Source organism: Paralichthys olivaceus, chromosome 5 (assembly GCF_024713975.1).
Source record: "Paralichthys olivaceus isolate ysfri-2021 chromosome 5, ASM2471397v2, whole genome shotgun sequence".
In the NCBI taxonomy this organism is placed as follows: Eukaryota; Metazoa; Chordata; class Actinopteri; order Pleuronectiformes; family Paralichthyidae; genus Paralichthys; species Paralichthys olivaceus.
The window spans coordinates 11,697,664-11,713,734 of NC_091097.1; the positions used below are offsets into that span (position 1 = coordinate 11,697,664).

General features: G+C 41.2%; 3 protein-coding genes across 7 annotated transcripts; 1 reads left to right on the forward strand and 2 right to left on the reverse strand.

Moving 5' to 3' along the window:
• Positions 1-558: 558 nt before the first annotated feature.
• mrpl12 (mitochondrial ribosomal protein L12) lies at positions 559-3,732 on the reverse strand. The gene is made up of 5 exons (XM_020094144.2): positions 3,531-3,732; positions 2,320-2,518; positions 2,150-2,215; positions 1,814-1,951; positions 559-1,172 (listed from the first exon to the last, which is right to left on the reverse strand). Exons 1-5 carry the CDS (start codon positions 3,587-3,589, stop codon positions 1,056-1,058), a joined length of 579 nt encoding a protein of 192 aa, XP_019949703.2. The 5' UTR covers positions 3,590-3,732; the 3' UTR covers positions 559-1,055.
• A 902-nt stretch (positions 3,733-4,634) lies between these two features.
• LOC109634179 (methyltransferase-like 26 B) lies at positions 4,635-6,169 on the forward strand. 2 transcript variants are annotated; one of them, XM_020094477.2, is made up of 7 exons: positions 4,635-4,766; positions 4,853-5,055; positions 5,219-5,381; positions 5,522-5,581; positions 5,695-5,762; positions 5,852-5,930; positions 6,013-6,169. In XM_020094477.2, exons 2-7 carry the CDS (start codon positions 4,856-4,858, stop codon positions 6,058-6,060), a joined length of 618 nt encoding a protein of 205 aa, XP_019950036.1. In that variant the 5' UTR covers positions 4,635-4,766; positions 4,853-4,855; the 3' UTR covers positions 6,061-6,169. The 2 variants fall into 2 exon arrangements, with proteins under 2 accessions (XP_019950036.1, XP_069380871.1); XM_069524770.1 differs by having other exon boundaries at positions 4,637-4,766; positions 4,874-5,055.
• A 42-nt stretch (positions 6,170-6,211) lies between these two features.
• hgs (hepatocyte growth factor-regulated tyrosine kinase substrate) lies at positions 6,212-15,704 on the reverse strand. Of its 4 annotated transcripts, none has more exons than XM_069524763.1 (20): positions 15,497-15,704; positions 13,552-13,636; positions 13,364-13,439; positions 13,086-13,178; positions 12,250-12,367; positions 11,815-11,867; positions 11,541-11,609; positions 11,288-11,412; positions 10,337-10,451; positions 10,149-10,247; positions 9,968-10,063; positions 9,819-9,857; positions 9,556-9,720; positions 9,219-9,429; positions 8,964-9,136; positions 8,737-8,877; positions 8,196-8,379; positions 7,922-8,058; positions 7,653-7,835; positions 6,212-7,535 (listed from the first exon to the last, which is right to left on the reverse strand). In XM_069524763.1, exons 1-20 carry the CDS (start codon positions 15,531-15,533, stop codon positions 7,428-7,430), a joined length of 2,307 nt encoding a protein of 768 aa, XP_069380864.1. In that variant the 5' UTR covers positions 15,534-15,704; the 3' UTR covers positions 6,212-7,427. The 4 variants fall into 4 exon arrangements, with proteins under 4 accessions (XP_069380864.1, XP_019950084.2, XP_019950083.2 ...); XM_020094525.2 differs by having other exon boundaries at positions 9,219-9,432; XM_020094524.2 differs by having other exon boundaries at positions 12,250-12,373.
• Positions 15,705-16,071: the final 367 nt, after the last annotated feature.

The following is a 16,071-nucleotide window of genomic DNA, read 5'->3' on the forward strand; positions in this document are numbered from 1 at the left end:
CCAGTCTTAATGAGGGTTAAGATTCAGGTTCAGCTGTCCACAATGAATGGACGTCAATGCAAAGTCCAAACAGTGAAAGCTGCGCAGGTGTGAGAACTTGAGCAGATATCTTTGTGAGGACCACTCTGGACCTACGGAGGGAAAGTGACAACATTTTGATTGTCCTCTCTTTCTGACCCACGTTGAATGGGCTCTTCGAGGGTTAGGAATTGGTTATGTTTAGGGTTTGAAATAGGTCTGGCATTTAGTTGTTAGGTTAAGGGGATAGGAAGTGCATTATACCAGTGAGTGTCCTATCTAAGACAGAAGTACGTTTTGTGTGTGCATCAAACAACCACTCAACCTGTGAGAGGTGAATAGAAGAGATCTTGTGACCTCTACTGGACAGCAGCAGTAAAACCTAAGATAAGAATATTCACTTCTTCGCAGGACAGACTTGAGACGACAAATTAGACAATAACTTAATCTTCACATTTCTTTCTTACCAGTTTTAAAGTTTGCATATTCAACATTTAATAAAATCTACAAGATCAATATAAGAAAACATAAGAGAAGGAAAACATGGAGATTTCAACTTTAATCACATTATTAACAATTCTATGAGCAATGTACAGACTGAGCCCTGCCATCCGTTGAGCTAGATACAGTATCTGTTGTTTTTTTAACAAAGGGAATAGTAACCATGTCCCTACAGGATAACCTTTCCTTCTGTGAAGAGTTTATCTCACACATACACACAATGATCAACTGACTTACTTGGCACCCAGGCCAGTGTTTCTGTAGCTTGTTTGCTACACAAGTATCAGACAGACACATGAGCAGACATGTGGACGAGCAAACAGCGGGGCGGCCGTATGTGCAGGCTGTGCGCCTGGAAAGTTCAGTCTGAGTCTTACCGCCCCACCTGACGCTGCTGAGAGACCAGATTCATGTCAGAAGGCATTTCTTTGTTTTCTCTCTTGTTTGTTGTGTAAAAAAAACAAAAAAACAACTGAAATAATACAATGAAGGACGAAGTGCTTGAGCAGCACTGGTGAAAACGTGGCCACGAAGGTCTACTCTAAAACCACAGTTCCACCTGCCGCCTCCAGGGCCGCTTTCAGTTTCTCAGCCTCTTCTTTGGATACGTTGGCCCGGATTTCCTGGGGAAGAGACTCCACTAGTTTCTTAGCCTGGTATAGGAAAGAGAGAAAAAACATTTGGTTACAAACACCAGGACTCAAACCGATCATATAACTTTTAAAAGAGGGACCAATATCGGTTTTAGAAACAGTATTTACAGCCTCATTAAACTCAAATCTTTGTCTAAATACCTCAAAATATAATTTGACCAAATAGAAAACTAGAAAAGTTGCCCGAGGAGGCATACAGTGATTTGTATTTGGTCTATTTTGGTGCAGTACTGCAGTGTGCAGGCTTAAGACCTTGGATTCGATCTTTATCACAATTAAATGTCAGTTTATTATTTTCATGCTCAATAAAACTATAGTTTATTTTATAGCTTAGCTTCAAAGGCAATTTTAAGTTATCATTGCTCTTTATTGCCTGGTCAAACTCCGATATCTGACTTTCAGACATTCAAGCAAAAATAAATTCATATTGTTTTTGTCGTATCTGCTTTGTGTTTGTCACAATGAAAACTAATAGAGCACTGTCTCACACAGACCGCCCCTTGCAACTCATAGCAAATACTGCTCTAGAACACTGTCTAACAAAACGGGCTATTGTTTCATTATTATTACGATACCTTTCCGGAACACATAGTTATTTTAAATGACTCGGAACCGGACTGATCTCTAATGATGAGTCTTACCTGAACCAGATTCAAGCCTTGCATGCAGTTCTTCACTTCCTTTATAAGTTTGACTTTCTCAGCCCCCTTTAATTCCGTCAATTTTACTGTGAAGTGAGTTTTCTCTTTCTTGACCGGTGCTTCCTCCTCTTCTGTGGCCTAGTTACACACAAGGGGGAGGAGATGCATTTGAATTTGTGCATTAGGAAACATGACAGTTACAATTCTCTGACACTCATTTAATGGGCCTTTACATTTTGGCATGAAAATGATGAAGAAACTGATTTGACTTAATTTGGACTGTGTGGTGGTGTATTTCATTGTAAATAATTAATGTATAGTTGTGATAATTCTCACCTGAGCCAAAGGCATAGCTGACGCAGCCATCGGCATCATTCCAACATCCTGAATGTTTAGAGTTTTCTATGATCACAAAGAGAGGAAAGAATTACTCAACATGAAAACATATGGATGACAGCATCCATCTGAAGAGACCATCATGTGGTTCAAACTTTTTCCCCACTAACCTTGAGGAGCTCGTTGAGGTCCGACACCTCTAACAAAGTGAGGCTGGATATGTCGTTAACAAGCTGTTGGATTTTGGGGGAATACTGTTTGGGTACTCCATCTAACGGAGGAACGGCGATGGCATCTGAATGGGTGGGCGGGCTGGTCTTCAGAAGTCTGAGAGCACACAGGGCCGGGGTCTGCCGCTGAAGGTGTTGCCTAGAAAAGAAAAAATGAATTAGCTGATGTTCTCAGACACAGGACACATAACCAGCGTGTAGAGGCATCTGGCATCAGGATACATTCAAACTGTGTTCAGATTATCCAGAAAGTATTTAGCCCCACCAGGTAAATTCTGTGTTACCAGGATTACACAAAAATGGAGGGATGGAACCAGGGAAGAGCCTGTTAAACATTGATGCAGGTGATATATCCATTCATTAACTTTGATTAACATTGCAAAATTGGAAATTTTTCATGATTATCGTTAATTGTTCAGGAAACAATGCACAGATTAGGGCCAAACATTCTGGTGAAAACTTACATTAAAATAAAAAATATTAATATCAGTCATTTATCACGTTAAATACAAGCATTTGCTCCTGAGTGAAGGTGATGGTTTAAAAAGACAAACACTTCGATAAAGAGCTGAATCTGTGGTTGTGTGTTTGACTTCCTGACTGTATTTGGACAATGCATAAGTTCTGTGACACACAGACGAAGGGGAAGATGCATGTTGAGGTTATTCAAGCACAACGAACACGGATCTCTCGTAGCTCGACTGTGACCTTGGCTGTCAGGAGCTGCCTCATCCCACCATGAGGAGGCTAACAGCTACAACGTGAAGTTTCCTTTGATTCCTTTTTAAAACGAGCTAATAACCAGGACATGTTTCATTGGTCTACTTGCTGGTGTTGCATGGTCATGTGTTAAAGTCTGAGGGGGTGAAGTCACTAAGCTAACGTTAGCTCATCTACTTCACGTACACACGGTTAGCTTCTTCATACAAAACACAGTATTCGCAGCAGCGACACGTTCAACAACCAGAAACAGCGGCGGCACAGAGTGAGTGTGTGTGTGTGTGTGTGTGTGTGTGTCTGTGTGTGTGTGTGTGTCTGCCCTTGAAGCAGCAGGACAGACGGACACGGATGATCCGTTACCGCCGCTGCTGCTGCAGCAGCACCGGTGTTACGTGACCGGCTCCTGCCCGCCCGGGGAGCACGTCCCGTACCTGTGAGTGTTCGCCGCGGCCCGCAGCGCGGTCCGGAGGCAGCGTGTGGAGCAGTACATGCTGACCGAGAGCTGGAGCCGTTCGTCCCGGGGGCCTGGAGAATGCGGGCCGAGTTTAAAGCTGACAGGTCTCCTTCTGGGTCCGCTGCTTCAAAAGCACATGGCGTCCTGACCTACCCAGAATGCCCTGCGTGAACTGTTAGAGTGACTACGGCAGCCCATAAGGGACACGCGATAAATAAATAAATAAATATGAGTGCGCATGAGAATATTATAATAGTTACAGATGCTGACAAAGTTTAATGATTTGAAGTAAATCAGATATTATTGCTTTTTAAACTTTAAACACCGGAAACTGATTAAGTCAAGTAGTTCAATTTGTTTATAATAATTTAATTGTTAATAATGTGAATAAAATTGAAATCTCTATATTTTCCTTCTCTTATGTTTTCTTACATAGATCTCAGTTAGTTTTTTTGGAAAATGTTGAATATGCAAAACTGATAATAAGTGATAAGTATATACATTTCAATTATTAATTTGCAAATTAAAAAACAGAAAATTTGTTTCAGAGAGATTACACTATGGTTGAATATTAAAATCCAATGAACACAAGGAAATATCATAGCTACACAGACATGAATAATACATTATAAACACAACACAGAGAGGTAAATACCAACACATGATACACAAAGAGTCATGTCAAGGTTGTTGAATTTTTTTGTAAAGCACATTTGAAACAACCAGAGTTGATGTTGATTACATCATTATTCAGGAAAATGTTCAATCAGGTTTGTGGAGCTGCAGAGGTGGTATTTACTTAATTGAATTTTCATTATGTTTTGTCAAAAACCCTAAAAAGTACAAATACAAATTTTCCCTTTCACATGTTTGATTTTTGACACCACTGTAATGCTGCTTTTCTCCATTTCCCATTCCTACTTTATCCTTCTGATATTACTTCTCACAGGCCTGGTTGTAAATCTTATGATACACCCACATACAGTTGACATTTCATGACAGTAGTTGCTACATAATATGCAGACACAAATGTATTGTGTGAATTTAACTGAACTGTGTGTCTCTGTTTTCTTCTGGACCCTGAGGAGGAGCACAGAGCAAATCCTCTTAACCATGTAATCTCTGCCACCATCTGCTGTAAGTCATCCGCCACATCCAGCCGCCACCGTTATGCCATTTCCCAGCTAATTTCTGTCAACCGGCACGAGTGAAGGTAAGAGGGAGAGAGGAAATCAATTAATCGACTGGTGGTGTACAATAAAAGTGAGATGTTCTCCTGCTTCTGCCTCGTTCCTTCAGATCATGCTGCTGTCTCCTCAGGCAGAAAGGAACTGGGAGGGTCTGTGTTCAATGCTTGAAGATGTGTTGGAGGACCAGTCCCACAGACAACTGTTCGCCTTAGAGCTGGGCTCTGGAACCGGGCAGCATGTGATACGCTTTGCCCAGAAGATGCCCTTTGTCACCTGGCAGCCATCAGACATTAAGGAGGAGTCTCGAGACAGGTTCAGTCGTTATGCTGTTTTATGTGCCCCAGACAGAGAGAAAATGAAAACTGTGTTATAAGCTTCAGGAGACAGGTTGAGCTCTTTCAAGTCCCTAGAGTAAGATTGATGTATGGGAATCTAACAAATTGAGATGCTAAAATGTCATATTACTTGTTCACAGTATCAAGGCCTACATTGCTGCGACCCATGCCAAGACGATTCTACAGCCTGTCCACCTAGATGCCAGCGAACCGTGGGAGAAATGGGCCGGCCTTCCTCGCAGCTCCTGTGATGTTATTATTGCCATTAACTTGCTGCAGTACAGCTCCTTCAAAACAGCACAGGTAAGTCTGGTGATCTAACAACTGAAGATGTTGAGCTAAGAGGCGATGAACTAATGATGCTGTGCCCCAGTGTTCCATTCATGGAACAGAATCTAAAAAAGTTTCAAATGAGCCAATACCTGTTTCTGTTGTTTTCTAAGGGTGTTTTTAGTGGAGCAGGTCAGATCCTCAAACAAAATGGCCTTCTGATAACATATGGGGTATGTAAAAAAGTATATTAAGCCTTTACAAGTGTGAAAGTATTAAAAGATTTTTTTTTAAATGCAGCTGATTTTAAAAACAGCCTGTTAAGACTTCAAAATCTTTGTTTCAGGTGTATGCTATCAATGGCACAGTTACACCGAGCTGTAATGAACACCTGGATGAAGAGATTAGAAAAATGTGAGTGGGAATTTATTTCACTACGACATAACAACAAGTGTTGTTTTGTCTGATGTTGAGAGACTGACGTGTTTTATTCTGTTACACAGGAACCCAGAGTGGGGACTTCCAGACATGGATGTACTGAGACAACTGGCCTTTGGGAACGGGATGCGTATGGAGAGGATTGTGAGTGGTTTATTGTAGCTGGTGGTAATTACTTTGTAATAACCATGATGTTGCTGTTACACCTGTAACGTCTTATTTCCAGATCGAGATGGAAGAATACTACAAATGCCTCATCTTCAGAAAACTTTAAGAAAAAGCCAAACTGCACAAAGGAGATTTTAAAATGTTCTTATTAGTTAACTGTAAAGCTCAATTTATATGAACATTGTATTGACATTAATAAAGTTTGTCAAACCATTTATGTCTGTGTCAGAATACAGAAAAAAAAGATGAAGCAGGTGGACAATAGGAACCAGATATTTATTAAATATAATTTCAAAATTACGTCAGACAGATCAGTATGATAGAATAAAGAAGTTCACAGATGGCAACTGACCGGCAACAGAAATCACTTATTGGGTGTGTGGTACATACATGCAGCACATCATGTTCACCCTTCAATCATTTCCGAACATCTGGAGAACAAAGTACACTTGAAAAAAAAAAGAATGCCCACCTGTACTTATCATGTAGATACCCTCAACTGTGACTGTTACAACTAAACGCACACACGATGCAGCATCCCATGCTTCTTAATGTTCTTTATGGTATGTTCAGCAACACAAGTTATTTTAATATAAAGGGATGTCTAATGCTTTTAGAGTTGCTGGACTGCTTTAGTATGCACATTTTATGGCATGTAGTTTTTTGATTTCAATGACTAATTTATGGATTTATTTTTACTGAGGATAAAACAACCATCAAGCTACTTTTCTAATATCCCCCACAGTGTATAATCTCTGTTTCGTCATCTCAGAAACAACATTAAGACACTAAAAGTCCAAGCAGTGCATAACAAATAAATGCCAAAGCAAGATAAGAGGACCTGGGTGTGTGAGTATCTGTGTGCATAGATGGGATGGAACTGAAAACTACAACTGGAATGTCAAGCCGTGAACCTGATGGAGGTGGAGAGTTAGCGCCATTTATTTCAGCACAAACTCTGGTGCTTCTCATGCGCTCCCCAAACTGCAATATTTAACTTCCATTCCTGAAAATAATTGAAACTTAACATGCAAATTTTGCTTTAGAAAAATATGAGACAAAGGATGGTTATGTGATTTTTTTCTCCTAATTTGTTATATTTTCTTATTCATGTTTAACTTTAATACCACAACTATTTCTGAACTTCAGTTATTCATTTATTAAGGAAGTACTACATACATGTCAGGTGGATAGAGGGAGGAGGAGGGTGGAGGGGGGTCTGGGTTATGGTGCCCTCTCTCACAGCTTCCACCTCACATTCCCATAATTCAGTGGGAGAGAGGCAAGGAGAGCAACATCATCACAATATTTCACGTTGCCACAACATCATAGCTAGGTGGATGGTTGGAGGTGTGTGTGTGTGTGTGTGTGTGTGTGTGTTTCCAGAGGGCATCCTGAGAGTCCAGAAGGGGGGAGGAAAGACCGAAGGAAGAGAGAGGACGTAGTGTGTGAGTGCCTGCAGCCTGTGAGCTTTCAGTCAAAGGAGATGAGCTGTGCCTCTGCGCTGCCCGGCACAGCCTGAGGGGTCTGCTGCTGTGCCACCTGCTGCTGTTGCTGCTGAGGGGCACCGGGGGGAGCCACCTAGCAAGAAAGGGACGAAAAAGTAAAAACAGGACAATTAATAAAGATTGTCAGTTTCTCGTAAAAAACGCAAATGGGTTTTGTATCAGCTTAGTGTAATAATAATTAACAACTGACCTGCTGGTACATGGGCTGCTGGCCTGGCATGTATGGCTGTTGGGAGGGCATATTGGGGTCCTGTCCTGGCAATGCTGAAATCATGTTCTGCATGGTGTATGGCTGGTAGCCCATATAACCCATACCATTCGTGGGTGCAGCCTGGGACATGGGAGGCAGACTCTGGGCCTGAGAGACCACATTCTGCACAGAACCAGGATTAAGATAAGTGAGACAGTTCCATAATATAAAATATTTGGGCAGTACTATAAGTGGTGATCAAGACAGACCTGGTATCCCTGTGTGGGTGTGGGTTGATAGTTGGAGTAGGGTGGACTTGTAGTGGGTGGAGCCTGACCAGGAGGAGGAGCAGGCTGCCCATTCGAGCCCGCAGCCTGGTACATGTACGTGTTAACCATATTTGGATCTGGATGACGAGAGGACAATCAGTCACACACAGGAGAACACTTAAACAAGAATTAAATCAAATACTTAATAACCAAACATAGGATATATTTTCTTTTTCTGAAGCATCTGTATCCATCTACTTGTTGACCTCCTCACCTGTGGCAGCACTGGGCATTGCCTGATACTGTGGAGGTGCAGTCTGCCCAGGCTGGTTCATATAGATGTTATGCATAGGTGAACCCTCCACAGAACCAGCAGGACTGAAGGTGCCTGGGTAGCTGGGTGGAGCACCGGGCTGGTACACCACCCCTCCTGCCACATTCGGGGGCAGAGACTGCATCTGTGAAATAGCACATGCAGACAGTTTTAGAGTTTATTTAAATTACAACACCTTAAAGTAAATTCATGTTTACTGCTGATTGCAGTCCAATAGATTATGGTTCATACTGTCCATCTCTCACTATCAAGTGTCTACAGCTTTTGATGTTAGACATTTTTACTGGCCAATTTAAATTATGCACTTTAACCCTCTAATAATATACATGAGATGAAATAGGCTGTTTTCCTAAATAGAGACCACTGCTGTAAGACAGGGTTGGTTAATGTCCAGACTGATAGTATGTAGTAATGATGATGAAGTTCTCTGTGGAAGTGCAGCTGGCGAGATCAGCAGAACCAGTGTTATAGACATAAGTACCTGGGCGTAGGGCAGAGAGAACGCAGGCATCTGGGCTCTCATCTGGATTGTGTGCTTCTGCTGCTCCAGTCGCATCTGCCTCTCCTTTTCCTGCTCCTGGAGGCGCTGGATGGCCAGCTGTCTTTGCATCTCCAGGTACTCCTGCAGTTCATCGACAAAGACCTCTGAGTACGGTCATAGAATAGAGTATCCATCTGTATGTTAATTTGAGAGCATCATTTCTTTACCTGTTTTTTCTGCCTCATTATCTCCAGTTTCTGCGCCAGCTGGATCTGTCTCTGCCTCTCTGCTTCCTCTGCAGCACGACGCAGCTTCTCCCTGTGTTCATCACGAAGGGCGTTGAGAGCTGCCCGGGCGTCGCGCACCTGGGCCAGCTTGTCCTGCAGCCCCTCATAGTACACTGTCAATGTCATAGTTCAGAGGTTAGACACACAGAGAGACAGAAATAGGTGCAAACACACTCATGAAAAGCTAACACTCACATCGTTTCTCATCCAGCTGGTTGAGGATGTCCAGGAGCTGTGGATGCATGTTATTGATGGACTGGAAGAGGGAGAGCACAGCGCTGTCATTGGTGATGCTGCGTCCACGCATGTGGTTGCTTTTCATCCGGTTAAGGAAAGTGGAGACGGCATTCTGCAGAGCCTTCAGAAACTGCTCATGGTTCTCTTCCGACTCCCCATTCTGGTACTGCTGCTGAAAGCAGAGACAAGAGGAAGGCAAAGAGCAGAGAGTCATTTGTGGTTTGCCTTTTTCACTTCAGCTAAATATTAAAATACTGTTTCTTACATCCATCCTCAGCATAATATTTCAATATACCTCCACTATGCTGACTGGCTGGACAGGGACATGAGTTTCTACAGGCTGGGTGATTGCTGGAAGGGGCTCTGCCATTGGCACAGGGGCAGGGGCTGATGGGGTGGGACTTTTGCGAGCCTCTTCATGTTTCTTCTCCCAATATGTTCTGTTCAGGTAACGGGCCAGCTGGAACATTGTGACAGACATTAGTATTGCCATGATGTAGCATTTCCATGTATCTATAATAACACAGGTTTTGAAGAAGAGAAGGACAACATAGGTACCTCAGGGTCTACCTCATCAGCTGATGGAGCAGAGGAGTTCTAGAGAGAGCACAGTACAGCAGATAATATATTTCATGATAGTAATATAATAAAGTAATACAAATATTTGGCAGCATCAATAATTCATTTAACCAGAAGATAATTCTAACCACAGGGGAAGTGTAGAGGGTGCTGACTGGTGGTGCTGAGGAGGTCACTGGGGTGGGATCAGCTTTGGGATACACCGAGTACGAGTTCTTATGCCTCTGTAAAAACACACATCTATGGGTCAGTTTATCTCTGGAAACCGGCTGTAAAAATACAAAATTAACACTTTAGTGTGCGACCCACCATGCGCTCCTTCTCCTCAGCCTCACTTTGGGACAGGGCAATGGCCAGCTGCAGCTCTTCCTCCTCCTGCAGTGCTGCCTCATCTCTCTTGGGCGGCATCTGGTAAGGGAAGGGAGCAGTGGTAAGACCAAGGGAGAACAAATGAGGACTGCAAAGTAAAAGTACCCAGTTAGTTCCAAAACAATTACCTGTGACTGTTGGGACAGTGGGCTGGTCAGGTACTCAGGAGGCAGTTCAGGAGTACCTGTGGAACCCGGGGCTTTGCCTTCAGCCTTCCTAAGTGGAGGAGAGAGGGAGGGGTGGCTGGTGGGGAAAAGGGGATGAGGGAAGACGGACAACCTTGTTAATCAGAGAAGAGCATTCAACCAAACCAAAAAACAGAACAATACAAGAAAGCAACAGCAGAATGCATACAACTGTTAACACTGAAACATTACCTACATTTTGTATTGCAATAACTTGTGTTTATAAGTTATTAATCTTCATTCAGAATTGACTTTGAGGGTAAAACAGAGTTTTGAAAAATACAGAAATTATAAAAACATTAAGGCTCTGTGGGATAATTTGTCCTGGACATCATGTCAGTTAGCTCATTACCACTGAGTTATGGCTGCTTGCTCTGTCCATTATTTTACAGTTTGAGCCATATCCAGGAAAGAGGCCATAACATTTTGCAAAGTAGATGAAGCCAAGTTAATCCCAATAGAATAAAAGGGTTATTTAAGTGACACCACAGCATCGTCATGTATAATCAAACAGAACACAACATATCAAAGGACTTTCATCAGGGTCATCGATAGGTACGATGTACTTTGACAGTGCCTCAGCTGAACATAACCTCTTTGATGGAGGTAACAAAAGAATAAACCTGAAGAAACTAATCAAGACAAAGTGAGATTCAAAACATTTAAAACAATTTAGATGAGCAGAGCTTTTCAGGTTTAGTAGATAAACTAATAGTGATCAAGTACAGAAGAAGGACAATCTACCAGTGTGTGTCTTACCTCAAACTAAGCTTCTAGAATAACACAACATGAATTTACAAGACCAGAAATGTCCTGCTGCAGCTAACAAAGCTAATGAATCATTTACTTTGCTGGAGATAACGTCACTTTACTTGTACTTTTCACAGGACTCACTTGTTGAGCAGCTCAAAGCAGGGCTCACACACACGCACTTCCTTCTCAATGCCAAACTTCGGAATGGTGGAGTACTTAGACGAACACTTGCCACAGAAAATCTGGCCACAGGCTCGACAGTGGTGCTGGAAAAGCACGGGAGATAAATAAAGGTCAACTTCCTCACATGCGCAACTCACACAAACACACCTGTAACCGAATGAAGGAAATCATAAAACTGCAAGTGGCCTAGTTATCCGAAAGCCTGGCCTACCTTTCTTGTCATGACTCCAAACTGGACTCTGCAGCGATGGCACTCCTCAGCATCAACCCAGTCTGGGGCCTAGAAAATAAACATACATCAAATATTACTGACATGATGACTAACCTGTCTGGTGTACATGCACATGCAATATAGCTTCTATTCCTGACCAGCATCACATTGTATAGTATTCATCTGATATAAAATTCATGCTGCTTCAGAAAACACTCATTTAACAAACCTGAATCTACCACAGTCAAAATATGAAAAAAACAAAATATCTCACTCTCTCAGCTGCAAACATTGCATCACTCTCCTTAAACTCAGGGAACACATGGCCTGTTGAGAAAATAAAAACTTGTTAAGCAAACACACCAAATAAAAAAATGGGTTTAACCCTTTCTGAGACCTGTTTCAAACCAGTATGTTTTTTTTAATTTTAATTACTTATTCAAGAAATGAAACTAAAGAATTTCTGATACTTTCTAAGGCTTAATTGGTTGAGTGAATTAAAAGGCTTTTAAAACTTTTAAATAGTTGCAGATACCATGGGAAAATATAGTGAACAGTGACAATAACGGGATCAATTTGTTGGAAATGTAATAAAGTTAATGTACCATTGATTTTTTCTAATATTTAACTGTAGTCAAGACAGGGTCTGAACATATCATCTAGGGCATTAGGTAATGATTAAATAGTATATAAGCATGTTGCCACTTACCTTCCACTTTCATTATCTGATAAGTATCTTGAACCACCTTGTATTTGGGTTCATTGCGGAAGGCGTGAGCCCAGGCCTGGATCAGGTAAAGGATCTTGTTTCTGACATTGGGTTCCGTCTGTTTCTGGTGGAAAAAGAACCACACAGAGTCAAGGAAATGTATCTTTAAAAAAACCTTTAAATCCTTCTTGTTTTTAGGTTCTATCACTCGAATAACACTGATATGACTGAGCAAACTGCGTCAAGCAGCACTGTCTGATGACAAGAGGTCAGGCGGGAAGTCCCTTGCTTTGGTCTGAAAAATCCTCCTGTCACAAGTCAGTGACATCATCAGGAAGAGGAAGTCGGCATTGGCTGCAGGAGCCTGCGTCACATGGTACAGCCAGGATCCAATCAAGTATTGCTTGCTCATGCTGTACTGCAGCCAGCTGCCTGACAGCAGTGAACAGTTATCCAGTCACAAGAGAAGGTGGGAAAGGTGTTGAGAGGTTAAAAGAACTGTATCTAAACTTTCCTCTACTTGTTCCAATAGGGAACTAAGACATAACTGCACAGACATTAACTCACTGAGAGGTACAACTATTAGTACTTAGGTGAGTTAGTTAGTTGAGGATTTGCTGTTTTCCCCTGTTAACATCACTGTAAGTCAATCACCTTTGTGTTTTGGACTGTTTATTTAACAACGATTTTTAAGATTGTGACTCTGGACTCTAATATTCATTTTTCTCTTAACAATCAAGTCAATTAATCTGAAAACTACTAATTGGATTAGTTGATAATCATTAATAATGAAACCGCAGCAGTGTGATGCCCAAGACATAAATAAATGCAATGACCTTGAGCAGATCCTTCAGTTCCTCCATAGTTTGTTTACTTGCCACCTCATCATGGACTGTCTGGCCACAGTTCTTCACAACTGACTCAAGCACCTGAGGGGGGAAACCATATCATTTCCTTTACTATGTCATTCACATTTCATGTGTGGCAGTTCTCTCCCAAATATAAACACAGTATTACAACATAAATCTACAGCAGAACTGTGGGTTTTCCTGTTACTTTATTTTAATTTGCACATGTTCTTTAATTTTCTTTTACCAGCAGTGTAATGTTTTACCTCCAGTCCGTACAGGGCCACATGTGGATTTTTGTCATTCAGCTTCTTCTTGATGGCTCCGATAGCATATTTAGCCCTATAAGGACAAAAACAAATATTGCTTAGTGTCTTTATCTAAAAATATAAAAACACAACTGTCAAATGAACGGCTTTAATATTAATGCTGACAGAGATTAGCAGTCACTCACTGTGTGTCTCCTTGTCGAATGAGATCACAGATCTGCAGGATGGATTCCCAGTCTGTCTCCAGCAACAGCTGACTGGTGGCTTTATCTGTAATTAGTACAGATGGTGAAAATATATTGTATTAATTACTGTCTGCCTAATGTCTACCACAAATTATTTGCTACACCACAACAACCTGTCATTAAAAACAGCAGAGTTTCTCCATTCCTAAATCAGTCCAAGACACGTTATAGATGTCCTTTATGGAGACCATGTTAATCTGAGCTTTTTATGTTGATGAAATGCTAATCTATTCTCAGTTGTCAGTTAATTAGGTACGCCTGACACTTAAACTGAAGCACTGAATACATCCTTCATTAAGGTTATGCTCAGTTTTGATTGAAGTTGCTATAAAGAGCTGTTACTATGTGTTCATTTTAGTGGCTTAAGTTTGTCATGCTGTTTAATTATAATTAATTATACAGAAACATGTTTCTTATCTATAATCTGACCTCACTGATACAGGGAAAATAAAGAAGTTACTAAGTGCTTGGCATGTTCTCTTAATGTAATAATAGATTAATTGTTAATTTCCCAATCTTGGGACAATAAAGGAATTCTGATTCTGATTAATGCAACCATAGTATGATGTTTTCTCTTCAAGCATTGTTACACAGTTATTACTGTGGTATAAGAACAGATAATGCATTCAGTCTTCAACTTAACTGATCATAAATAAATGTTGTCTTAGATTAAAACATAATGCTTACATTTAAATAACATAATATATGGACTGTTTTTATTGTCTTAACTGCTAATATTGCCAAATGGGTGCTTGCTCTTATTCCTTATATATCAAATTATTTGTGATTCACATAAAGTTTCGTAACATGAGGTAGTTGGCTGCCTTGATCCAAAAGTTTCAACTGGGAAGTGATGCTGTTGGTCTGTGGTAATCTGACTAACAGTGTATTTGTTAATATGGAAATATGCCCTGATATGGCAAAGTGTCCCTTTACACCCAGGGACTTAAAATGAGGGTTTTTCCCTTTGGGCCTGATCTTGAGGCACTTTGTGGACTATATATTTGATTAGTTTCAGGAAGGTTATACATTAACATGGTGTGTATTTCTAAGTGTTTCAAATGACCAGGCCACTACACAGAAAGTGGTTTATCGACTGGGCGATTATGGGGTGTCAGCTCACATTTAACCCAGGGGCTTTTGCAGATTAATCTCTGCCAACTACAAGTATGGGTATTGGTAAATTATCTCCACCCTGTTATTACTTTAATTTAGGAGTATTCTCTGATTTGATTAGCTTTCTATTTCCAGCTAGATTGCTGGATCCACCTTCACCTACAGCATGATGACACACATTTAATTTGATTTTTTCTTTAGATAGTGCTGGAGTTCACTAATCCCTGCTGTCTAATATTTTAATGTGACAACTGGAATTTGAAATAAAGAGTTGGTAAACTCAGTGAAACATGGATCTCAAAATGGAGGAGATTAGCAGCTACCTAATCAACCTGTTGTGATTATAAACTCAAGACAACACAACAAGTCAGAAATGATGACACGGTAAGACTCACACAATAACGTAATTCATGTGTGACTATATCCAACGCTCAAGTGTTATCCTGTCTGAAGTGGATCGACAGGATTTTTTTTTCTTGGCTAGTAGCTGAACAACAACAACACAAAAGACATGGGTTTGATGAGACCCTGATCCGAATAGAATACGCGATAAATAAGATTTTACCAGCTAATTAGCCAGGTTGCTAAAAAGGTAGTTAGCCTGAACCGGTCGCCCAAACAATAGCAACGAATGTGTTAGCAGGCTAGAATTAGCTGGCCCGAGAGCCACAGCCCCAGCGTCTGTCAAAACAATGCGCTGGGAGACGTCGCACTTCGACTCACACTTGGCTGATAAACCGACAACTTGACGAATGTGCGGATAACTCACCGAGAAGCCTCTCAAATGTGCCTCCGCCCTTCCCCATGTTGGATTCGGAGCGTCAAAGTCGCTGCAGAGGATCTGGTTTGGTCAACGGAGCCTGGTACTTCCACCGCTGAGGTTAGCCTGTTAGCTTCTCTGTTAGCCACGGAGCACAGCTGTACTGCTCTTCCTACTTCCTGCTTCCGGCGCAGACACCAGCGAGGCGGAGGGATCTGCTCCCCCTAGCGACTGAAACGTAAAACAGCAGGTAGATTTTGGAGAAACTTTATTTAAAGGTCCTGTGTGTAAGATTCAAGTGAAAGGGATTGAATATAAAATAATCGTAGTGATGTTTTCATTACTCGGTTTCTATAAATTGTATGAATTGTTGTTTCCTTTACTCTAAGAGGGGCCCTTTATATTTAAATACTTTATATTTACATCGAGGGTGTCCTCTATACGGAGGCTGCCATGTTTTTAACAGTAGTCCAGACAGGACAAACAAAACACCTTTTGAGTTTTTACGACAACTTAATATTAATTAATTATTATTATTATTATAAGTAGTAGCAGTAGTAGTAATTGTATTATTTGGGTGAAAT